We start from the raw sequence: 25,788 nt of genomic DNA on the forward strand, positions 1-25,788 counted from the left end.
ACCGTACCAAAATACATTTGCACTCTAAATACTTCAGTCTTACTACTATTGAATACTACTATGTATAATACTCTAACTATCGCTTCACTATGCCTCTGAATTGGGCACCAAATCTTCCGGCTGCATAGGCTACGCCTTCTTTATGTCGGTGTCTTTGTTGTTCAGTAGTTCTGCGATGTACTTTCGACTTCCTCTGGCTGCTACTGACGATCCATCTCTTCAATCTGTACTCATCTTTGGCTTTTGCATGCGGTAATGACTTCTCACCAACAAGCAAACCAAACTACTTTTGTACCCCAAATACTTCAGTCCTACCACTATTGAAGACCATCACAGCCATCGTCGCACTCACTGTCACTGCACGCTTACCATACCACTGGGTCTTCGGGAAACGTCACCAAATTTCCTCATTCAAGCATTCATTCGCATTCTGCGTACTCACATTCGCTTCAACAATCTCTCGTAGACAGGCAAGATCATACTCAACATAGCATTCGGTAAGTCAGGTTTCGAAGGCGATTTTCTGGGATTCTTATACCAGCACCAGCTATCACGAGGGCAATAATCATGCTGCGGGTGCGAGTCATCAAGCGTGATGTGATACGGCGCGGCCAAAATTGCTTTTTTCATTTCATCAATGTCGCCCGGATTCTGATTGATGGCGATGCGATAATAAGACTGCAAATTTTGCATCAAATGGTCCGTAAGCTTGCCTTTACCGGAAATAGGCGTCGACGTCTTACTGTACGAAACTGAGAGTTTTTAAGTGAGTTGTACAACACTTAGCAACATGATTTATACAGTCTTCCTTCTTGACGCTGACATCACCATACACATTCAGACAGCTCACCGCATCATACGCGGCACTGTCACCATCACCAAGAAAAACAGTATATCGTGAAGGCCCTGTTGTAGATCTCTGCCAGATGATCTTTGCTGCTTCTTTCTCCATAGCGCCGCTCAAGCCGTCATGGTTCTTCTTGCAAGCATATTGTTGTTTCTTCCAGAACTCGTTGTAATCGCTGTCCTCTTTCTTTGGTCCTTTCTCACACACCTGGCAAAAGTTTGACATTACTTCTACTACTTAGTTTGGCATCACTGTCTTTAACATATCCAGTAAGAACATCTTATATTCTATAGTAACAAATACATCATTGTGTGAACTATGTCCACGCCTCTGCCATGTACCGTCATAACTTACAGCTATATCTACAGTATCTACATAAACATCAGTCCTACGTTCCTCAAGCTTTAGGTGCTCTTCCTTTACAATATTCCTAATGATTCTAAAATGCTCTTCTAAAGCTGTAGTACATGCAGTAGCCAACTTATCTACATGTAACTTATTGTAGTAAGCACGAGAAGTAATAGGCTGAGGTAAATTTAGATCAGAAATAAAGCTACACGCCTGTTCGTATCCTACCCCGTTACTGTTAAAGGAATAAACAAACTTATTATTGATATCATAAGCCTTACCCTTGACCACACTCGAGTATTTGTGCTGCGACATAATTGTGGCCTCACAATCACGACAAACTACTTCAAATAAACTAGACATACCGCAGACCTTAGCATTCTCAACTAACCCTACATTCCTATTAGAACAGGCGGAACAAACTATATAAGATACTAAGCTATTTGAAAATTCCAAACTAACTACCCTATAGCTGCCTGCACTGACACTACTTGCGGCAGCATCACCAGAAGGAATGTCGGCACCAGCAGCAATAGGGTCGCTAGCAGAATACTCCCTGAATGTCTCCAGCATGCGCTTGGACGCAGAATCTGAAGCAGCAGAATCTGGGTCAGCGCAAACTGGAGCATAAGGTGTTGATGGTGCTGATGAGAGAAGAGATGTGCTCGGCGGTATTGTGGTCGCATCAATTTTCTGCAAATGAAAAATAATTTATGATGCTTAGGAATTATTGGTTCCAGATAATTAATTTTTTTGCTGAGACTTCATATTTATCTTGGGTTCATATTCTGCAATGTATACAACATAAACAGCATACTGTAGCACCATAGCTAACTTCACCACTGACAAAAGGGCTAATAGGAAATTTTCAACACGAATGTTTTGTAGCGAATGGCATAACACCAACTAGATATCATCGATACATAACCAATATTTTATAATGGATACCATTGAATTTTTTGCTTTAGTCAAATGAAATGGATAGTAGCTGAAAAGATTTCTAGTAACTAATTCAAACTACCATACTGTTCGGACTATTAGTCGCTACTTTTTTTCTGACGATTTGAGCCATGCGGCTTATATAAGGGTGCTGCTATTCTGTGGCTTTTTCTTTCACCGCTACGGCACATTAACTAGAATATGCGGTTAGTGCGTCTCTGGCGGTGAAAAAAAAAACGAAACAATGCCTAACAGTACTGTTCCGTTAGGTAGTAGGTTAAAAAGCATCGGTTAATACGAAACGGTGCCGTTCAGCACTGTTCGGCTTTTAACAGAAAAGTTGCAGCTGCATTAAAAAGCACCGCCCTGAATTCTGCGGCCTATACAAAGTTGCGGCTTATGTACTGTTTTATTATTGCTTTTTGGAAAATAAAGCAAATGCGGCTTATATAGGGGTGCGGTTTATAGTCCGAAAAGTACGGTAGTCATAGCGACTAAAAATTGAATCGAAATAAATAAAAAAATAGCAAGACGATATTACTAACATCATCATCATCAGTCTTTTTAGATGGAAAGACTCTTTTCCTTTTCTTCTTGGCGTATGAACTGGGTGTGTATGTCTTCACCATCTTGTAATTTGAAATAGCAACTTTTAATAATGTGCTAGAGTTTTAAAAACGCGTGCGTTTGGGTCATCGGTCAGAAACAAAAGAAATGAGCTTAATAATCGCTTCGCAATGTTTACAATCGCTACCTACGTCACCGCGGCATTTCATTGGTCAATTTCCATAATGCGTTGATTTCATTTGATACAAAAGCAGCTCCATTTGATCAAACCCGCAGGTTTGATTTGCTTCAAGGTTATCCTTTTGGTGGGAATAAAAAGGCTCCAACTCTTTATTGGTTGATTGAAAGTGAGTATTATCAGTACGATTGAAAATACCATGTATTGAGATTTCGCTTGTTATATAGATTACATTTGATATCGGCTGATAAGATGCCATTTATTATGCAAATAAAGAGGTCGTAAGGGTTGCATTTTCGCGGTTTTCTTGGGCTTAGTTTATTACAGGGTCGCAATAAAAGGCTTATTTGTATATTTGCATTAGTTTCTGTCAATAAAATGCATATCTGTTGAAAGAGCACATTCTGCTGCTTAGAGTGCTTCATAAATCTGCAATTTTAGAAAATTTGACAAAAATTCAAAATTCTAGAACAAATTTGCCAATAACATAGAATTAATGATTAAATGCACATATTTTTGCAAGGTACAGAACAAATCAACCTAAGCTAGGTTATAGGTATTATATTCTAATATGCTCAAACAATAATATAATGATTAAACTTTTGCTTCATATTTTGTAAGCCAAAAACACTGCTAATCATTGTATGAGCTAGTTTAGCCTGTTTTGACTAGCTTTATGAAGGAGACGTGTGTTCAACAACAGCAAAACTCAAACATACAACTCCCAAACAGCTTGTTGAGAGAGTCTAGAGCCATTTATGTGCCTGCTACATATTGCATAAAATGATGCTTGGAAGACTAAGAAACAAGGTATTAAGCAATTCCATGCTGGTGCCAAGAAAGTGGCCGAAGATGAACTGAAAAACTAACTGATAACACAGAGCCTCAACAGCTACACGAGACAAAACCCCCATGCTGCAACAAGATTTATACTCATTTGAATCTTGATCCAAAATTTGGCACAGGAAATTTAATCCACAAAAGTATTACCATCTCTCTGTTGGCAAGTCCTCTCTGCCGATGGATACAAATAATTTTCTCCTCTTATGTGATCAACGTCTTCAGAGTGTGACTTCTAATCCTTATTTTGTGGTATAGTTGCAGAGTGATCTGAAATTTAATAAACATATTTTCAAAATTGAATCCGAGGAAAAGCAATTAATTGGAATGCTTACAATTGTTCTGAAATATGCAGATCAAAAGACAAAAATGATAGCTGATACTTCACGAGTTAGACCTGGTCCTGAGTATGGCTGTATGGTTTGAGACCCTTACCTTACAAAGGATATTACTTTACTAAAGTGAGATCAAAACGCTGCACTGAGACTTTTGTATAGACAAAAAGACAGAGTTAGTTTTATTCAACTATGATATATTAATTATTTTGAAACCTTGAAAGACAGTACTTATACTACCTGGGACTTGTAATTTAGATGTTGCGAACAAAGCTACGCTTACATGTAAAATGGTAGTGTACAGCCTGCTACACAGTGTTGGCTTTTCATAATTTACAGTTTTAGACTAATTGTACTGCTCAGAGAATAAAATTTTTAATGTAATGTTACTTAACCCAATTAGCCATCCCAAAAAAAAACAGTTTTAACTCATGACTCAACCTTTCGATCAATCAACCTTGCCTGCAACACAAAATAATAAAACCACTACAAAATTATATGTAATATATATTATGTATATGGTATAATATACCAAATATATAATATTACTACTAAAGTACTACTACTATGTATATATATTAGCAATGCATAATACATTGCTAAAACAATGTCTTACGAAGCAAGCTAAAACAAAGCAATGCGTAAAACATTAAAAGTGACTAGAATAATGGAACAATTTAGTTATAAAACAACTACTTAAATCTTTTGGTATTTATTCGCAAATAATCAGATTATTTTGTCTCATTCACCCACACTCGTTTCATTATTAAGTTACTATAGGCAGACAGACCAATGCCAATATATGGGGCCTTACAGTGCCTCGCATTCCGTGTTCACAACTCGATTTGTACGACTCGAGTTATGAACACGAAACGTGAGTTTGTAAAAGTAAGGTGCAATATATTGGTAATACGGTAGCATAACCATAGATCTGGTTATATTAACAATGGTACATCAATAGGCACCTGTAATCTAATAGAAATTAAACTATGTATGTATGTACTGTAAAACTAGAGCTAATGGCGAATTATAGTGTCCCGAGTTTGCAACTCGACTTATATTTACAAACTCGAGTTTGTAAATATAACTCGAGTTGTACAACTCGAGTTCATCAAAAACCCAGGCCGAGTTCTTTCAACAGCAACTCGAGTTCAACAAATCGGCTTGAGAACATGGAACGCGAAGCACTGTGGGGGCATTGTACTAAAAAACTCATCATTTCATTTTCTCTAGCTATATTTTCTATATGGATTTTTGGTTCATCATTAAACGCCGTTGAAATAATTTCTCTTTTCATTTTCGGTGTTCATTCAGTTTCTTGTCAGGTTCTAGAGAGATAACTCTTTTTTTATTTGAAAAAGAAGTGGCCCAGCAGCGAAATTTTTTTTCCCAAACAGGTTTACATACAGCAGTAAAATCTTGGCTCCTGATTGGTTTTAGTAAATGAGTTTTAGTAACCAAAACCTACATCATTACATTAGAAATCAATAGTTATAATTAGAAAGGAACACAAAATTCTAAATAACGTAGTAAAAATTATGTTATCATTCAAAAAGTGCTGTTAAAACGTAAGAGGCGCTCACCTAAAACTCATTAATTTAAGCCATTTTGAATAAAATTTTGGAATTTTGTGTTCCTCTCCAGTTATAACTATTGATTTTTAATGTAACGATGTAGGATTTGATTAGTAAAACTCAATTACTAAAGCTAATCAGGAGCCAAAATTTTACTGCTGTATGTAATCCTGTTTGGGAAAAAAAATTTCGCGGCCCGGCACCCACATAGATTGTTTTTGGATTTTTAGTTTGCTTTTTACATTCTACAATTGTTTTTGTCTCTTTATATTTATATAATTAAATATGCGCAAATATCGCCAATACATATACTTTAAATATATATTTAGATTATTATTAATCAATTATTAACTTTTATACAATACGCACAAATGCAGTTCTGTAAATGAGACACCCCAATTACTTACTTTGCTTTTTTACAACCCGGGTTAGTTTTGCGTAACACAACTCGAGTTCGTCAAAAACCCAGGCCGAGTTCTTTGAACAGCAACTCGAGTTGCAAACACGCAACGCGAGGCACTGTAAGGGCGTCCTACCATAGGCGTTTTGGTGGTGTAATTAAATGTATGACTCGGTCAAGTATAATTGCAGTGGCTCAAAACCTGGTCAGTTTCTGGGTCGTTTTGTAGAGGTGGAGCTTAATCCGGAAATGCAAATGTTTTGTCGGCACTAAGCGACGAGGTTTTAAGCAAGTGCCAATGTTTAGTCGGTTAGAAATTGAGTCTGTAATCTTTTTATTTTCTTGTAACAAAATATAGCATAAACATCGTTTTAGACAAATCTTTAATCAAAAATATGAGATCTTTCATCAAACTAGCATAACATATTCACATAGTTGTTTATCGTAGTTTTGTCGTGTTAAGACGAAATAGTAACATGCTCACGAAACGGAAAAAATCTTCTCAAAAATACATCAATAATTATTCTGTATTCGTTTATACAGTGTGTATGAAAAATATCTTACATACGTTGTAATATGATTGCACTTACATGTATGTAACGCGGTATTATATAAGTTATTGAATATTTGTGATTATGTTCTAACCAAATAAAATGCACATTGAAACAATTGTCTACTTTGCTACCATTCTGAGAGCTAAAGAAGATTCTATTTCATTTTAGTGTAACTATTTATGTTAGCGTATCGTAAGACAAAGATTGTGAAAAGGCAACAGAAGACATTAGTCTATCTTATCTTTACTGCAAACACCGACTTCTCCAACAACTAACTTTATTTAGATTTTGAACATGACCGCACTCTGTAGGTATTCATTTGTCAATTTGCTTATATATTTATTATTTATGTACAGCATTGTGTGACCAAAAAAATTTTCTTGATTTGTTGGGCAAAAAATATTTTCTTACTGTTGGCATGATGTATTTTCTTGCTCCAATATAAATAATGCATGGGGCAATTGTTGTGCATCATTGTTAGCAGCTTTCCCGTTACCTCCACAAGCACAATGTAGCCAATTCTGGAAAATCAGAGGGCAGCACACACAAAACCTTTAGCATGATGTATGTCTATTGGCATTGCTGACGTTGTACAACATACATTGTTTGAAAAGTCGATGCGCAATGACAAAATGTCTGGTGATAGACCACTGGAACAATGATGGGAAGTAGGTTGTTTCAGTTATCGAATGAATCTATCATGATAAATTGTAAAGTTTAATAATTTTACTTTATTTGATATAAAAAGAAAATGTTGCACATAACTTAATTACTACCACATCAGCACCAAAGCCATAAAAGGCCTTTAACAAGCACAAATGAGAACAGAATAACACAGTAGAAAAGGGCTACATATACTACACGTAGATATGTGAAAATAAGTGAATATAAGTCTGGGTTATTTAAAAAAAAATCAGTGTTGAAAATCCTGAATGTTTTATGTATGCAGGTATGTTTTAATTTGATCAATATATTCACTCAAAATTGAGCACAGTACAAGCTGAAACAGTTCGAGTTTTTGCATATAAAAGTATTCCTATCTAGAACAAGTTTGTTCTCTATGGCTGCAGATGAATTGGCAATGAGATGGAGGGCACGCCAGATGCCCTCTGGCGTGCCCTCCCTTCATTGCCAGTTCACCCACAGCTATAGGGAACAAACTTGTTCTATGCCTATCTAGATATTGCATGTATTAGAAAGCTTCAGGAAGCATTTTTGCTCTGTCATTTCTTACTCCCTGCAAACTCCTCTTGGAGATCTTTGATCTAAAATAAAAACAATCATAGCATGTGTATTTACATCTCCTTGAACTTGTAAAGTACTGTGAATGCAGTATTCAAGTGGCATTATTCGCGACGATTTTTGACTTTGACAGGAATATTATTTGTTAATTTAATTAAGTAGATTGGAAAGTTACATTGGACATTGTGATTAGCTGGAAGTTAATTTGGCGATCTCAAAGAACCGGGCAAATCTGCTTTTGCTAGTTCCTGACTTTATTACTGTTTTTACAGTAGTTTTATTTCACAATTATTTCCTGGCTTCATATATCTTCTCCGATCCTACATTGCTCAACCGACTTAGCCCATAGAGTTGACTTGTAGAAGACCACAGCGAAATTAGTCCAAGTACTCAGTCTATGAATTGGATGGTGTTGTGGCACCTTGTTATCAATTTCTCAAACAGTTGATAACAACTCCAAAGATGCTCCCAAATCCTGATTAGAGATTTGCAAATCACATCAAATCACCAATCATGAGATTGGCATCAAAGCACCATAAAAATGGATTACCCAGCTTGTAAATTAAATCAAATTAAAGCCATCAATTACATAGTGGATGATGGTTTTAATTTCATTTTATTTGAAAGCTGAGCAGTCACCCTTCTAAGTGATTTGAAGCAAAACACATGCCAGCGATTTGATATGCTTTACAAATCTGTAATCAAAGATTTGGGAGCATCGCTGCACAACTCTCTCCAATTCAGACACTGAGCACTTACACTAAAGTGACACGAAAGCATCATGCAACGGGGTTCTAATTTTAAAACTGAGTTACTGAATATTACCACTCACCGGACTACTAGGTATGAAAGTAACATCAGGTGTCTGAGTTACATCTATAATGCTGTCGTTTGTGGCGTTTCGTAGATGCTCCCCACATCTATGGAAGCTCGCATAGCCTCTGCTCTTACTCCTACCCGTCCTGAGCAAGCACTGCATTTCCTCCTTATCTTGAGCTATAAATCAGAATGCTCGAGGCATTGAACGTTTGGCTGGGTGTGAACAGGCAACTTAACCAATATCGCAGTTGGCAGCAAATAATTTGTTTCTAAAACCTAATCCTGCCTACACAAGGGGTTCTTCTGCATTATCCTACTATAACTTCATGTTTTTCTAGCTACTAATCTAGGGCTATAAATGGCTTGAAGATCCGCCTACCAATGAAATTCCACATTTAACCATAATAAATATTGCACGATTTGCCTAAAATTTTATTGCTGGTTATGTGAGTGAGTACCTCCGTGTTACTATCAGATGTATTGTCTTGAGGATGCGGTCTCTTTGTTGGATTCTGTGACTAAAAATGTAAACAATACATAAATTATGTATATCGACACCATGTGACAACATATATGAATTTATGCACATGTATAGCATATTTATATTTGTGGGCACAATCTAACTAAATTCAAATTGGCAAAAGAGTCCAAACAAAGACCTTGTTGCCAGGGCTCCAAAATAAGCATTCATTTTATCTTGCTTTTAATGATTGTTTTTGCAAATTTTAGGTGTGAAATATTAAATGTAAAATAAAATATTACGTCCAAGTTTAACCAAAGGTGTGAACTGCGATATAATACTATCTGGCGCATGTGTGAGGCCTCGGGATGAGAAATTCTCAAAAAAAATGAGACAGATTGCCGTAAACTTCACTGGCTATTGTGTCAAGGATATGGTATCTGAGCATTCCAATCAAGTCCTTGTTTCTTTGCAATTCTACCAAATTTCTATGAGAGTGTAGATGAATTAAAATAAGAGAAAATGTTTTTGAATTTTGATGTACTGTGAGACCAAAAGCAAAGTATTGAATACAGCTTAGACATGTCGCAACCCTCACAGTAGTGTAGACTTAGATTTACTGCATTCTCTGATTTCGGGCTTACAAGAATATAAATGTGCACGCGTGCTTTTGTTACAAGATAGCTATTTCAGAAATAAGACAAATTAAATTCCATAAAAGTAATAAATATTATTTATCATCTCTATGTAAAATCCATACTATACTATCTGTGCATTTGCAAAGACATGGAAGGATAGCCCTGTCTAAATATATTGGACATACAATGACCGAGTTTTGCTGTATAAAAATATCCCTTATAATAGGCTGAGTAAAATAATCTTGGTGTACCGGTAACTTACCCTCCGCTGTTCTTTGTACTTTTCCTTCTGGGTTTGCTGTCTTTCAGGGCCGTACATGCAGCCATACTCTTTTTCTTCGCCATACTCTTTTTTTCGCCATACATATACATAAATAGCCTTGACTGTCATGAATGACGTTCTTACCTCTCCAAATATCTTCACCTTGCTAAATTAGAGCAGATAAAATTTTAAAATTAAGAAACATGGTACAGATTTTTTAGATTCATTGGCTGAAGACGTTGTAGGTTTTTAGCCTTACTTGATTGCTAACACTCAATTGAGAACTAACTGCTGCATGTATATGATGCTTGATACATTTATTGCTTGCTTGATTGTAGTTATTAATATATACAACGATTTTTAATGTCATTTCAATTGCATGCCAATGCTTGTACACTGAAGCCCATGTATATCTTCTAATCAAGGCTACACTATAAGCTTGATTGTAATCCACTGCATGTCTGTATATACACGAATATCCACTTCGTCAAATTAAGCTTAAGAGTTGAGTGTCTATAGAGAGTAATCCTTTATTGCTGAGAGGTAGATGGTGTGTATCCAGTGTGAGTTGCGAGTGAACTGATGAAAATTGTGTCAACTCTGCTTCAAGTAGGGCCTGTGACGTCATAGATCACATGGTACAAAAACAAACCAAAAAGGGCTTCATAAAACTGCAGCATAAAAACATATAAGCTACTATTGACATGTACTTCTATTGCACAACAACCAAGCATAGGCCTACATTTTACAATCAAGGTTACACTTCACAATCCAGGTTACACTAAAATATCCGAGGTATAAAATGTTCATTTTCAACACAAGATCACAAATTAGGCAGTGGAGAAAAAGTGCTTTAAGGATATGAGATTACCTTCACAAAGTCTTTCATGCTTGTTGAATATGCCGTCCTCATGGTTTGTGTAAAACTTGTTGCCATATTCGATTTCATGGGCTTTGATGGCTTGCTCAGCCTCGTCTAACAATGAGGCAAGAAGGAGCGGCATAATGCTTAAATGCACTGCAATTAAAAAATATTTTTGGTAGGCCGTCAGGCTCCTCGTAGAAGTTGATTGTCGTCAGCGATCATATCATTCAGCTATCGAGGCTTCGATAACCTACCGACACGATTGCCGACTACAGGCACGAGAAGCCTGTAGGTAGGCCTATATAGAAGATGAAATGACGAATACAAAAAGTCAGTTATGAATACATGATGACCCACTGAGGTCTTCTTTTGGGGTTGAAGCAATATGAATATGCAGTGCATTTCAATTAATTTTTTAAGACAAATTGCAAGCAGTAAGCGACTCTGACTACTGAGGACTACTGATCACAGGCAGGCTGTCTAGTCCGAAAATATAACTGCCCTGCATTGCAGGAGACTACAAAAACTTGCTTTACCTTGCCTCCTCTCCTACACTTTTTGTGAACCAAACAGATGAGATACAGCCTAGGCCTGGCGGTGCTACTGACAGCGCACCATTGTAGTAACAAGTTCACATAAAATTTGAGATACACAATTAAATGTTTGTTCCTTAGGTAGCTACATACTGTCGTTGTTTCAATATGTGCTACAGTTGAGACTTGGTAGTAATATAAAGTTAGTTGTTAAAAAAGTGTGTGTTTGCAGCAAATACAGTAAAGATAAGAAACTGATGTCTTCTGTTGTCTTCATTTTTACAATCAATGCCTAACAAAATGCTAATACTAATATTTACAGTGAAATAAAATAGAATCATTTTAGGCTCTCAGAATGGTAACAAAGTGGACAACCGTTTTAATGTGCATTTTATTTTTTCAGAACATAATCGTAACTTTTCAATATTTTATGTAATACCGCTTTACAAAAGTGTATTCATATTAAAAAAATATAAAACTATTTTTCAAATATAAACAAATACAGAATAATTAATGGTGTATTTTTGAGAAGATTTTTTTCCGTTTTGTGAGCGTGTTACCATTTAGTCTTAACAAGAAAAAACTACGATAAACAGCTATGTAAATACTTTATGTTATTTTGCTAAAAGAACTCATATTTGTAATTATAATAAAAATGTAAAATTTGCTTGGGAAAGATGCTTACGTGATATTTTATTAAACAAAAAGATAACTACTCGATTTCTCAACAACTAAACGTTTGCAGTGGTTCGACTAACTTTAAAGCTTTTGTATTTCCAGATTAAGCGCCACCCCTACAAAACGACCCAGAAACTGAACAGGTTTTGAGCCACTGCAATTATACCTGACCGTATAACTCGATAGCCGCTGATCTACAAATTAATACCGCAGCTAAAAGAACACAATAACACTTTCATTCTTTTTTTTCATTTATGTTTTGTTTGTGTATTAATAATAGTATGTAAATTGTATTATAATTGTACCCAAAAAATTGGGTGAAATACTGTATATATTATTATAAAGCACTAATTATTTTCTCAGTGTTAATCCGCAACACGGACTATGGCCGACACGGCCATTAGTTAGTTTACTCCGTGTCCAGACAAATTTACCCCAGTTTTACCAGCAATTACCGGTAGTAATATATAAAAGAGGCTCGAACTTTATAGCGGGCAGTTGGTGTTTGGACACGATTCGATAAAATGCTAATGTTTTACCCGCAACCAGTCTTGTTTATTAAACCGGATTATTATCCGGGGGTAATTTGACACGACCCGGTATCTACTTCAAGGACACAAAAACCAGACTACAATATTTTACAGGGCTGTTGTCCGGACTACGCAACACAACAGTCAGCTGCCAACACAGTCAATAACAACGGGTAGTAACAGACCGTGTACAACTTTAAAGGTAGTTGCTCGCAATCCATTACAGTGGCTCTGAGGAGCCACCAGTACTAATAGTAGCAGTAGTAGTAATCGTTAAGAAAGCCAACAAAGGAGATAATAAATTGGTTTTATTTTATATTTCCATGATTTTCGTTCTGATTGATAGGTGACTTTAATCGGTAGTATATTTTTCAATCAATGTTATTTGAAAACACTACTGTTACATTATTTCTTACCATTTTCTCTTCAACAATCAATGGTAGGCGCCCTCTCCCTACCTGTTAGACGTAATCTCCAGGGAGTGTAGACGTAACCTTGTTATATGGGTATTTAAGGAATTTGCTTCGCTTGAATACCACACTAACATCAATGATTAATAACTACCAGTTCCACTTCAATCTAAACTATGCAGTTGTGATTGATTATGTTTAGGCAAACCGCCTTGATGTTATGGTTGTCTAGAGTGGAGAGTTCAAATTATAAGACTTGACCTAGATCTTTAGTGCAAGTCTAGTTATGCTAAGTCTCAGAGGTTGATTATAGCAATCAAATATGCTTTATTCTTATGAATCAAAACCTAATACACAAGTAGCAACATTTTAGAATATAAGATAGATAACAATTAGTAAAAGCTAAGTAAAATAATCTCTTACGCCAACAGCTGTTTAGGCTCTTACATGTAAGCTCTGTCTTGTACGTCTACAAGTGTCATTGTCAAAAGAAGATGAGCTTCTAAAATTGTTTGCTTTTATAGGCATTCAGGATAGCCTGAAGACAGGTACATATAATGTTTGTATTATATTTCATGTTGTAGGAGTAAGTCTATTGGAGAGAACACTGTCTTTGGGTACGTCATCTGAAGCATACTGTCTCTGTGTCTCTGAGCTATGATTGCATGATATTGTTTCCGTTGGCACTGTGACACGTCAGGGAAAATTACCGGCTCAGGGTGATGGTGAGTTCAGTTATTTGTGGTTGTGCTTGGTGATGGTTGGTAGATGTACTTACTTCCAAATTCCTTTGGCGGCTTCCACAGGTGGTGTTGATGCAGTTTCCAAGATTGATATCTTCTAATTATGTCATTTCCAATGAGAGAATCTTTTGATGTCTCTTAGGCGTCTTGCTGCTTGTGGGTATTATATGCTTATCCTGTGGTCTGGCTGCATTCCCTGTTGGTATCTTGTTTTCGAAATATATCCATACAAAAACCTCCAGGAAGTGTAGACGTAATCTCCAGGAAGTGTAGTTGTAACCTCCAGCATTGTAGGCGAAACCTCTTGTAGGCGTAGACTCTGTAATCCTTTGTAGACGGTGCTCTACACCTCATAAAAACTTTGAATTATCGGCTTTTTTCTGTTAGTGAGGCTTATATGAATGTTGAACTTGATTACCATGAATTATGTAACCCATAAAAGCTAGCTGTATTAATCAATTTAAACAAATAATTATTGTTATTTGGTTATTTAAAGAATTTGCTTCACTTGAATACCACACTAACATCAATGATTAATAACTACCAGTTCCACTTCAAATTGACGTAGATTGAAGTCTTCAATCTAGCCAAGTTGCTATGGTTGATTAGACACAAGCAAGCCACCTTGTTTGTTATGGTTGTCAGGAGTGGAGAGTTCAATTTATAGGACTTTACCCAGATCTTTAATGCAAATCTAACTATGCTAAATTTCAGAGGTTGATATAGCGATCAAATATCCTATATTATTATGAACCAAAACCTAATACACAAGTAGCAAAATTCTAGAATATAAGAAAGATAACAAGTAGTAAAAGATAAGTGAAATAATCTCCTACGCCAACAGCTGTTTAGGCTGTTAAGCTCTGTCTTGTACGTCTACAAGTGACACTGTCAAAAGAGGATAACTACTAAAATTGTTCACTTTTATTGGCATTTAGGATAACCTGAGGACGTGTACATATAATGTTCGTATCATGTTTTATGTTGTAGGAGTAAGTCCATTGGAGGGAACACTGTCTTTGGTATGTCATCTGAAGAGCACTGATTTTGTGGGTTGTGTACCAGGATTGCATAATATTGCTTCCGTTGGCGCTGTACATGCGTAAGGGAAAAGTACTGAATAAGGGTGAGGGTAAGTTCAGTTATTTTTGGCGGTACTTGGCGGGAGGTTGGAAGATGCCATAGTTTTTACTTCCCTTTGGTGGTGTCCTTTGGCGGGTATTGATGCATTTCATATGATTGACGTCTTTTCACTTTTGGTGTTTCCGACTAGCGAATCCTTTTGATGTATCTTAGCAGTCCTGCTGCTTGTGGGTAGCACATGCTTATCCTGTGGTCTGGTTACATCTCCATTAGTATCTTGTTTTTGCAGTGTCTCTATACAACAAGATATATTAAACTTTTACTGCTACTACCAATGTTGATGACAGTTTCTGACGGGAAGGTAGCGGAAACAAACTAAGGGCCTATGTGTTATCGGTGAAAGCGAACACGATCTGTATTAAAAAAGAAATAGATTTATGTTTTAGGAGCTGATTGGGTGGTTGGGCTAATTGAGCATGACGCAAAGAAAATCTTATTTCTGTAATTATGCTACCTTTTAATGGCAAGTAAGCACCGCTTGACAACAATATCTTTAGTGGGTATAGAAAATAAAGTATGGGATGCTTTATTCTATCTATCAAATTTAAAACTAGCCACACCCCATTTTCGTGCCTTCTTAGCAAAAAATGACACAAAAATGCTCTGGGAAACTCCAGACTACTATGGTTTGAGCCTCACACACGACTAATTTGATCGGAGTCCGATGCAATACTACCAATGTACTTTGTTATCAGTTGGGCATGCATAGAATGGAACTGGAATAGGGCGTTGCAAGGCAGATCCGAACAAGTCATGCAGCACAAAACATGCGCATTATCAAGGCCATGCCAATGCTGGGTTAGCTGTTTAAATACTGAATTTTTATCGACACCCACAATACGTGTATTGTCATGAGTTTGTTAGTAATTTTAGGATCATATATCAAGCTGGCTAAGGACTGTAATGTTTTTACCGAATTAAGATACAGGTGGCAAAATATTGACTCGTTACATTTTTACCTAAATCTGTGTGGGTTTTTACAACGAATGTTTGTGATGTTGAATGAAATTTTCAAGATGCCCTTCTGGCTTACTTTGTTACAAAGGCAGCCATATATATTTTGCAAAATGGCATAGGATATTTGATTACTCTTTCAGTCACCTTTTCACCACCTTAAATGGCAGGAACATATTTTAAACACTGGTAAGAAAAGCAGTAAGATGCTGGGAATAATAAGGTGCTTTTAAATGCAGGGACATCAACAAAAATAATTGCATTCGACACAATTGTCAGACCATTATTTGAGTATGCCAGCTCGGTATAGCCATCCCACACTAAGTGTGTTGTAAACTTAAAAATATAGCGAGACATTCTAAAGAGCAAACTCTATGAAAGGATTGGTGGCATAAAAAAGGCCGCGGGGGAATAACTCCAAAGAATTATCTTATTTGGATGCTATCGGTCCAATGGACGTCAGGCTCATCAAGGCGCTTCAATCAAGGCGCACAGTCAATCCCGCGAATTATTACATTCCGTGAATAATTAGTTCTATTTTTAATCACCAGAGAAAGTAACTACTGCCTCAAATTAAAAACTAACCGCTAGGCATAAGTACTAAACGTACGTAGTTGAGTTCCAAAACCGGTTTAAAATCATTGCCGGGCTTTGAGCTATCTCCATTGCTAATGTATCACATTTCTTTACAAAATTATTCCAGGTTGTCACAAAAAATGCAGAATGGCGTCATCGCAAAAATATCTGCTAGGCAGAAGTACTAGAGGTAGCCGAGTTCCAAAACTTCTTTAACATCATTGCTGGGCTTCTAGTTTTATTGCCATTGCATCAAACTTCTTTACAAAATTATTCTAGGTTTTCACAAGTTATTCGGCAAGGCTTCGTCATCTCAAAAATCTCTCCTACAGTCTTTTTAGCTTGAAATCTACTTCATCAATCCTTAACACCAAAGTTGAGGACGATAATGTTTCTCTGATCTGGAGATTATGGTATGTATTTGGTTTGCAGTGCAGATACGTTTTCCATAATTAACTGCGTTAGTTAATTATTTTGTTTAAAAACTGATCGATTTCATTAAATACTTTAGCCATTGTTTTTGCACGTCCTTTACACTTATTAATATTTTTCTTTTTTGTGTGTACTGCAGATTGAGAATGAAACATAACCTGTTCCGATTACGAAAACTAGAGACAAGTAGTAACATTAATCAAGGCAGGAATATTGGCAGAGAAGCAACCAGTGAACCTGGACCCCTTCATCAACAACAACTCCTTGATATCCCTGCAGCAAACATGATTATATTATATATTTCATTTCATGTATAGACATATTATAATTTATTACAAACTTGAGTGTACAAATAAAATATTTCAAATGCTAATAAAATTTTACAAACAATGAATAAAGTAAATATGAACAGTTTAGTCCATATAGCGGTGGTCTAGCAATAAAATAAAACTAGTACTCTTTGACAGTGATTACTAGCGTGTAATGGTGCTCTCTGACTAGTTATTTTGGTAATAGCAGCTCTGTCGCTGTCACTGTCTTGGGTAGATGTTAAAGGCGATTATTTTGCTACTACATGGCTGGTAAAGAAGTTATCATCAGAACTCTCCTCGTGGCTTACTATTGCAAAGTTCTGCCGGTTGGCCAAAAATCTTTGCTCGTAAAGGCGTTTTTTCCTTTTTTAAAACAGATATATTCTTCTCGTTAGCAGCTGCGGTCGTTTCTACTTCAATTTCAAGACCTCCCTGAATGATTGGTGATCTTCTAAGAATGACATCTTCCCCCCTTGCAGTCATTGTGCCTCGGTGTATGACGAAAAATCTCTCTCTCACACTAAAACAAATAATGAAGCGGTAGGGATGAAAAAATAAATATTGCGTTTTACCGAAGAACCAAAGTAAAATTTATGTAATTTAGTAAATGTTTTAAAAAAAACTCATTACTTACCGCAAGTTCTCAGTTCATTAGATGCCTCCAAATTGATTAATATTTGTGAAAACCTCTGAACGCAGCAAGAAATGTTATACATGTAGCTTAGCATGATCAACTCGTAGTTGTAAGCTAAATAGAAACCGAAACACGCGGTGTGCGCATACGTAGAGTTAACTCTATTGCTAGCCGCAATGGAGTTAACTCTTCATAGAGAGTGACAGTGTTCAGTCGCTAATAAATTAATCCGCGAATATGCATGAAAAGGCATATTGCGCGACACCTAACTTCGCGAATAAATTCATCCTGTAGGGTATATATAAGAAGGGACCTCTTGGACTGTGGTTGACCTAGAAAAGATAACAGGCGCCGTGTATTAAAATTTTTACACAGTGAACAATCTTTTATAATTTATTTCTTATTCTTCGCTCTTTTGAACAATTTTCTTTTGTTCATGGTTACGTGTCAGAATAATCTAGTTTCAGTTCCAATTCAGTATTAGTTGTTTAAGTTACTTAAACAATATTGTTTCCGTTATTATTCATACGTTTTCTCGAGATAAGATTTGGTAATTAGCCATTTTCATTATCAAAATATGTCTTACTGTTTTGTTACGATTAGTGTTCCTTATCTAGTATATGTAGAATTTTCTGGTCTTTTTGTTAGTGTTTAGATTGTTACATTGCAATGGCTCATGGTCTAGCAACAATTTTTTATTGTTATAAATGTGAAAATTCTTAGAAACTCGGCAGTCAGCAAGACTATATGATTGGTCGGTTTGAACGATAACCGTCAATATATAGGCCATTCGCTTATACAATATAAATACTGGCACTAATTTTTAGGCAATTCAGCTTGGGTTTGACTCTTGAATTGGACGCATCATTAGTATTACTATAATGAAATCGTTATTGTTGGAGAAGTATCGTTTATAATTGTCACTAACAGCAAGCTCACACAAAATTACTACAACTAAATTGGATAATTAAATAAACATCCTTACAAGAGTTGTGTACTCTCATGTTGGGTTCAGCAGGTTGCAGCGTTTGTTTCAGGGCACTCTGTTGTTTTCAGTAGATCACAGGTGAGTTGGGTTCAGCTCCCTCCCTTTTGTTTCAGCAGGTTGGCTTGTTGGCAACGTTGGGTTTAGCGAACTCTGTTGGGTTTGGCAGGTTGTACAGTTGACAGCGTTGGTTTCAGCGCACTCTGTTGGTTTCAGCAGAACACAAGTGAGTTGGGTTCAGCTCCCTCCTGTTGGTTTCAGCAGGTTGTATGGTCAGCAGCGTTGGGTTCAGCGCACTCTGTTGGATTCAGCAGAGCATAAAGGAGTTGGTTTCAGCTCTCTCCTGTTGGGTTCAGCAGGTTGTAGCGTTGGTTACCGCGCAGAGACTAGAGGTAAGGGTTGTCCCCACCCTACTCTTGCGAGTTTTCTTCAAGTGTCTGACAGTCAAGTTAGCAATCATTTGAAAAAGGGGTTGTTAGGTGTATGTGTATACCAGGTCTCATGGATAGTGTTACGGATTGTATGAAAGCAACCACATCTAGAAATTGAGAGCGGGAAGGAATGAGTAACATTAAAAAAAGAATAGAGTTTAGTATATATGTGTAAGACTAGTTTAATTATATATCCTTTAACTCCTCCCACTAGAAATGTTACGGCATATTGAACCTAGATTTAAAATAGATCAATAAAAATGCATGTTTGCTGGTACTTTTGCAGTGCAGTGATTACAAACAAATACATGTGTAATACAAATATTTACTACTAGAAATTCCACTGTCATACAGCCCACAACCAAAGAGATATTGGAAAAAAAGAAAGGGTACTGATGGTTGAGAAATGCAATATTAGCAATCAAATGGTACTGCAGTGCAATAGAATAACTGCGATGATAGCTGTAATGTACTGGGTGTGGGTGTTATTATATACAACAAATAACAATAATGAAAGGAAAAGATTATATGTTTATATCTCTCCTCCTGTAAAAAGGAGAAATGCAATATTGGCCAATATTAGAAGTAAAATGCACTGATATTATTAAAATAACCAATATTATTTATATAGTAACAATAGAAAACCAATGCACAATTTTGTTTACATTTCAAAATGTCATAGCTAACAATATCAAGAATTTGTGATAATTACATAGATTTTTAGAAAATCTACTACATAGTAATTGTTCTGTAGCCATCCAAACTTATAATTAAATATTTTAATAATCTCATAAAAATCATTAGAAAAAAATGTCATCGTCATTTCCTTTACTTACACTGCGTTGGACATAAGTTAGAATACCAAAGTACTCAAAAAAAGTACTGTCTAAAATGTCAGTTTCTTTGAAATCGGCAAAAATTAAACGATTTCAGTACTTCTACGTTAATTACAAAAACCTTCGGCAGTTTGAAAATGCTATAGACTGGTGAAACATGCATGTTATTTTTGTGTGAAATGCGCACGACTTAATCGTTCTATTCTCTGTCGCTCAGCGTTTCAATTTCCGGTCTTAACTTTGATAAAAGAAAGGCTTAGCAAGTTTTATTAACGATTTTCGGACAAATAAATTTGTCTATTTGTGGATAATCCGTTCAGATGGGTAAAGTTTTAAGAGACTGTCGACAATTTACAAAGACTTGGTAACATATTTAAATAGGCTTATATGTGTTTTGTATCGTTATTATACTTTAACGACTCTACAAAATGATGGTTAAATTTGTTGATGAGATTTCGAGACAAGGGTTTGCGACTTTGTTGATGAATAATTTTTGTAAGTTGTGTGCACATGTGCATTTATCATAAAAACTCTTAAACTTCCCTACCGCTTGTTTGGTTGTGGGACAATACAAATGCGCTGATTGCTACTACCTTTAACATTTAAGACAATTTAGTTACTCATTTTAGACAGCATTTAATTTTATGTCTATGTGATGCCTTCAGGGGTATTGGGCAGGTTTGAATATACGCAATAACCCTGCTACATCAGTATTTAAAATCTGTAAGATACATAATTGCTCGTCATCCATACACATACATCAGCGTTGCATTTGCTTTGTAATCTCATTCTATTTCTGTGTGTTGATATAAAAGTCAACATTGACTAGCCACTTGCGAGTGAGATCTGCGTAGAAGTTGTTTTATACTAAATAAGTAATAGGTCACATGCACAACTGTAGTCGCCACAAGCAATGTGACTGTTTGCTCAGTAAAGCTTTTATTACTCCAGTTGTATAAGCATGAAAAGGCAGAGAATAATCAAACCCAGTTCAATACAATCAAGGGTAACACAGAAATGATTTTACATTACTAACACCCAGCTGTGCAGGGCTTAATCAATTCCACCATGCTGTTCTTTACTGTGATACAGAAAGTAGTTCTTTCCTTCATAGTTTTATTACTCAAGTTCTGTAAGCATAAAAAGGCAGAGAATACTCAAACCAAGTTCAATATAATCAAGGGTAACTCTGGAATGATTTTACAGTCATAAGTACCCAAACAGTTATACTTGTTAATGCTACAATGTCAACGATGTATATATGCACCCAGGTGTGCAGAGGTTAATCAATGCTACCATGCTGTTCTTTACTGTAATACAGAAAGTAGTTCTATGCTTCATCGTTCACAGGCTTTTCCTTTTAATTCATTAGGGTTTTATTCCGTAACACTGGAGTACAGTTACTTATATAGTGAGTTTTGTTCACTAGTCTATTGGCTTTTTATGCTAGCTGGTTTTTGTATCACATCTAATCATAGGAATGCTTGGCTTGGTAACTGTATCACATGATGTTTAGTTTGAATGCTTTTTTAGGTTGTGCGAAACGGCTTGATTATTAGTGGTTCAGACACTATTGAAGGTGTTAAGCTACAGACAGTACCTATATTTGCCAGTAAAGGATACATCTTTATTTCTCCAAGTTTAGCACTATAAATACATAACTAACAAATTTCTGACGCAACAACGAATGTGAAAAAAGCTAAAATCTAGCCTATGAAAGTTGTCAAAGATTTTTCACTCACTCTCTTATGTCTACGAGTATCAGCAGTCATAAGCCAACCAGGACAGTCTAGAGAATTAGAGCCCAAGCCATTGAATAATAAAAAAGGCTTGACGATCGAAAAAGAAAACGGCCAAACCATGGAATTTGTCCGCTTTTATGAATGTCTTTTTTGGTCTGTGAGAAGATGTTTAGGTGTTCAGGGTTTGTCCTTTATAATGTAGAGGCTTGGTATTTGAGTAGAATTGTGTTGATTACATCATAGAAATGTAATTGTTCGGAATAATGGCCAACCCCTGCTATTTGCTGTCTACGTGTCATTGCCTCTTTTTTCTTTTGATGTGTTTTTTAACCTGCTGGTTGATACATCTTCTCTGGTTGATTTATTCTTTTAGGAAGTTTCTTAGCTGCCAATTTATGTCTCATTTTAAATTGGTTTTCCTGAGGCACCTTTGATGTACTACATATTGCATACATTTCTCAGGGTTTAGGGCCTCCTTCCTTTTAGTATCTGGTTTTGCTGATATCTTCATACAACAGCCTTTTCTGTACAACATTTGATATGTATAGTTACTAATCACACTAAAAACACACTGCACCCGTGATCTGATTACATGTACCGTGTGCCCTCAGGTCACGATGACCCAGTTATACAATTTTTTTGCCTTTTCATACAAACTACTTTTTGCTATACAATATTAACAAAAATTTCATTCAAAATTCAAATCTGGCTGTTAGTGTGCCGATTACATCACAATAAGAAATGTGCCAATATGTTATCTACCAAAATCTCTTTAACAACAAATGGAAGAGATACGATGCTTGATCACGCTCATTTCGGTGTTATTGGTTATTGTGAAAAAAATTGTAAACAAATTTAAGTTGCGTAGTATAATTACAAATACATACTAAACTTAGGTGAGTATGTGTTTAGTAAGCTAAATTAATTTAAGTTAAATTCAACGTTTATGTTAAACGCCTGCCTTGAAGGTATAAACTTCTTTTGGTACTTACTGTACATACTATATAGTAACATTACATTTTATTGCAGATCATAAATACTAAACACACTATATAGTTACTGTAGGTAACTAAAGTTACCAACTAAAGTTAACAGATTGTTTCGTTGTTAATTTTTAATATGGGCAGTACATATATGAAATTTTGATGATTTTCACCAAGGGGTGTTTGCATTAGATATTTACTATGGGTTTCAATACCCCTCTAAACCAAATTTTCGCCTTGTGATGCCAATACGAACGAATTAAAATCACATAGCGAGGGTTCACTGTTAAACTGTGCTTTAGCGTTTTTTAGGTGAGCAAAGTTGTGTCTCTCAATGTGTATACAATCATACCTCGACATAGGAGTGCATATGAGAAGATCAAGATATGAGCAGAATTTTGAGCAAATTTTTTAAATGCAAATTATATTATCAGATCACAACCTTAGAAATTTTAAACGCAAACAGTTGGTGAGTTCTGTGGAAAAGTGTTGAAACCAACTATGCAATGACAGTTGGTATTGGCCCAATGATGTGTAAAGGCAGACCAAATTGAGGGTGCAGCAGTTCGTGCAGAGATAAGCGCAGACAGAAACATAAGGAAGTGCGAAGCTCAGGTGCAACTTTAGAGAACCCAAGACAGCCAAAGAAGCCTACAGTATGCCGACAGCAACATAAGGAGATGTGAAGCTCAGGAGCAACTCTGAAGAGCCTAAGACAGCCAAAGAAGCATACCGAACGCCGACAGCAACATAAGGAGATGTGAAGCTCAGGAGCAACTCTAAATAACCTAAGACAGCCAAAGAACCATACTGATCGCTGACAGCAGCATAAGGAGATATGAAGCTCAGGAGCAACTCTAAAGAACCTAAGACAGCCAAAAAAGCATACCGAACGCCGACAGCAACATAAGGAGATGTGAAGCTCAGGAGCAACTCTAAATAACCTAAGACAGCCAAATAAGCCTACAGAATGCTGACAGAAACATAAGGAGATGTGAAGCTCAGGAGCAACTCTAAAGAAACTAAGACAGCCAAAGAAGCCTACAGAACGCTGGCAGCCAAATGAGCTGCACAATCAACAATAAGTGTAGAGCCAGTAAATTTACTAGAAAGGGCAGTAAACCAAATAACCAAACAACCTGAAAAGAGACATCCATAAATAATTCTTTAACCCATAATGAGGCTTCTCAGTCTACCCACTATGCACCAGCAGAAAAGCACTCTAAGTACTGAATCAAAGACTAGAGATTGTAACTACATAAAACTAAGTACACATAACATATTGTCATTTTGGTGGGCTATTGGGAATCATCAAAATATTGTTAGATCAGACTTCTTTGTACTAAATAGAGTTACAGGTACTCTTAATCAAAATAATAGTGTTTGATGTTGTTATAAGATCAGTTGATCTCCAATGAGTACCGAGCCTGCCTGTGCTGTACTCTTTTGTTAATATTTATTATTGAGCGGTACAATATCAATATTAGAATGGAGAAAATATTGCGGTATAAGATATTGTTAACCTACCCACATCACTAAGGAAACATTGATTGACAACCTTTTCATTTTTGATTCTAACGGAATACTTTCATTTACAATCAGATAGCCTGCAGGTGGGTGTTTAAGAAGCAGGTTCTCAGAAAACAGATGTAGTTTTCAAACCAAGTACTTTTTGTGACCTGTCAGAAGGTCCAGAACATGTACTTGTGAAGTTTGGATGAAATCGGCCATAAAATGCTGAAATTCAAAGCATTTACACGGACTACCAGACAGGGTTGGCAATTAAAATCAAATCATTTAAATCATTCATTTAAATCATGATATAAAGCATCTTAAAAATCATGTGTGATGGTTTTTGATTTTTTCCATGTCAATTTCCGTGACAACGGTCGACTACAAAGCCCAGTCAGGACCATTCAAGCGGTACATGTTTTCTTCCAAGCTCGATGTGACTCCCACTTCTTGGTGGGCTTCACAATAAAACCATCTGGATAGCAGTGATAGATTTGTTTCGCCAGGTTCTGGGTGCTGTTGCTTCATGTGCTGGAATAGAGCATGTGTTTTCAACATTTGGTATTGTGCATTCGAAGCTTAAGAACAGGCTTGGTGTAGAAAAGGCAGGGAAACTTGTATTCATTTACAAGGTCCTGAACATCAGACACTGAATGCTGACATGAATTTACCCCAAAAAATAGGACTTATAGAGGGTCTACTGTAAATATGAACTGCACAACTTGGTCAAAATTGAAAAAAAAAACTTTTAATAAATTAAAGATATACAAAGTTGTTTTTTTATGTTGCTAATGTTTTCATGTGGTACACTTCAACAAAATAAAATAATGTTATGTTAGCAATTATGAAAAAGCTGGTAATAAATGTTTTTAATAAAAACCAATTCAAATGAAAGAAATCTGATTTAAGTCAAAGAAATTCGATTCTTCTTGAGTTTAAAAATATCATGATTTTTTCCAACGCTGCTACCAGACGCACACACCGACAAAATGATATTTATTAATATAGACTAAGCGAAGCGTGGCAGCTTGAAACATACATATAGCAATAACTAAGCTTGTAACATACATATAGTCAGAACTAAGCTTGTATTGTATATCTAGTCATAACTAAGCTGGTAACATACATATAGTCATAACCAAGCTTATAACTTACATGTACATGTAGTCATAAATGAGCTTGTAACATACATATAGTCATAAATAAGCTTGTAACATACATATAGTCATAACTAAGCTTATAAAATATAGTCATAACTAAGCTTCTAACATACATATAGTCGTAACTAAGCTTGTAACATGCATATAATCATAACTAAGCTTGTAACATACATATAATCATAACTAAGCTTCTAACATACATATAGTCGTAACTAAGCTTGTAACATACATATAATCATAACTAAGCTTATAACCTACATGTACATGTAATCATAAATAAGCTTGTAACATACATATAGTCATAAATAAGCTTGCAACATACATGTA

At 36.0% G+C, this 25,788-nt stretch overlaps 1 protein-coding gene and 1 pseudogene across 2 annotated transcripts; one reads left to right on the forward strand and one right to left on the reverse strand.

Annotated features, from left to right (window-relative positions):
* The window catches only part of LOC137406874 (monocarboxylate transporter 12-like), a 444,512-nt pseudogene that overhangs the window by 39,299 nt on the left and 379,425 nt on the right, over positions 1–25,788 (forward strand).
* LOC137405827 (uncharacterized) lies at positions 7,297–12,153 on the reverse strand. 2 transcript variants are annotated; one of them, XM_068092245.1, is made up of 6 exons: positions 12,087–12,153; positions 10,875–11,021; positions 10,004–10,169; positions 9,102–9,155; positions 8,657–8,820; positions 7,297–7,847 (listed from the first exon to the last, which is right to left on the reverse strand). In XM_068092245.1, the coding sequence occupies exons 3-5, from the start codon at positions 10,130–10,132 to the stop codon at positions 8,701–8,703; spliced, it is 303 nt and encodes a 100-aa protein (XP_067948346.1). In that variant the 5' UTR covers positions 10,133–10,169; positions 10,875–11,021; positions 12,087–12,153; the 3' UTR covers positions 7,297–7,847; positions 8,657–8,700. The 2 variants fall into 2 exon arrangements, with proteins under 2 accessions (XP_067948346.1, XP_067948345.1); XM_068092244.1 differs by having other exon boundaries at positions 9,102–9,161.

This window comes from Watersipora subatra, chromosome 10 (assembly GCF_963576615.1).
Source record: "Watersipora subatra chromosome 10, tzWatSuba1.1, whole genome shotgun sequence".
Classification (NCBI taxonomy): Eukaryota; Metazoa; Bryozoa; class Gymnolaemata; order Cheilostomatida; family Watersiporidae; genus Watersipora; species Watersipora subatra.

Coding starts and splice junctions, on each gene's coding strand:
- LOC137405827 (XM_068092244.1), bottom strand. CDS start 10,132: ATGACAGTCAAGGCTATTTATGTATATGTATGGCGAAAAAAAGAGTAT. Junction 9,162..10,003: donor AGTACAAAGAACAGCGGAGG/GTAAGTTACCGG, acceptor TTACATTTTTAG/TCACAGAATCCAACAAAGAG. Junction 8,821..9,101: donor CATCTGATAGTAACACGGAG/GTACTCACTCAC, acceptor TCTGATTTATAG/CTCAAGATAAGGAGGAAATG.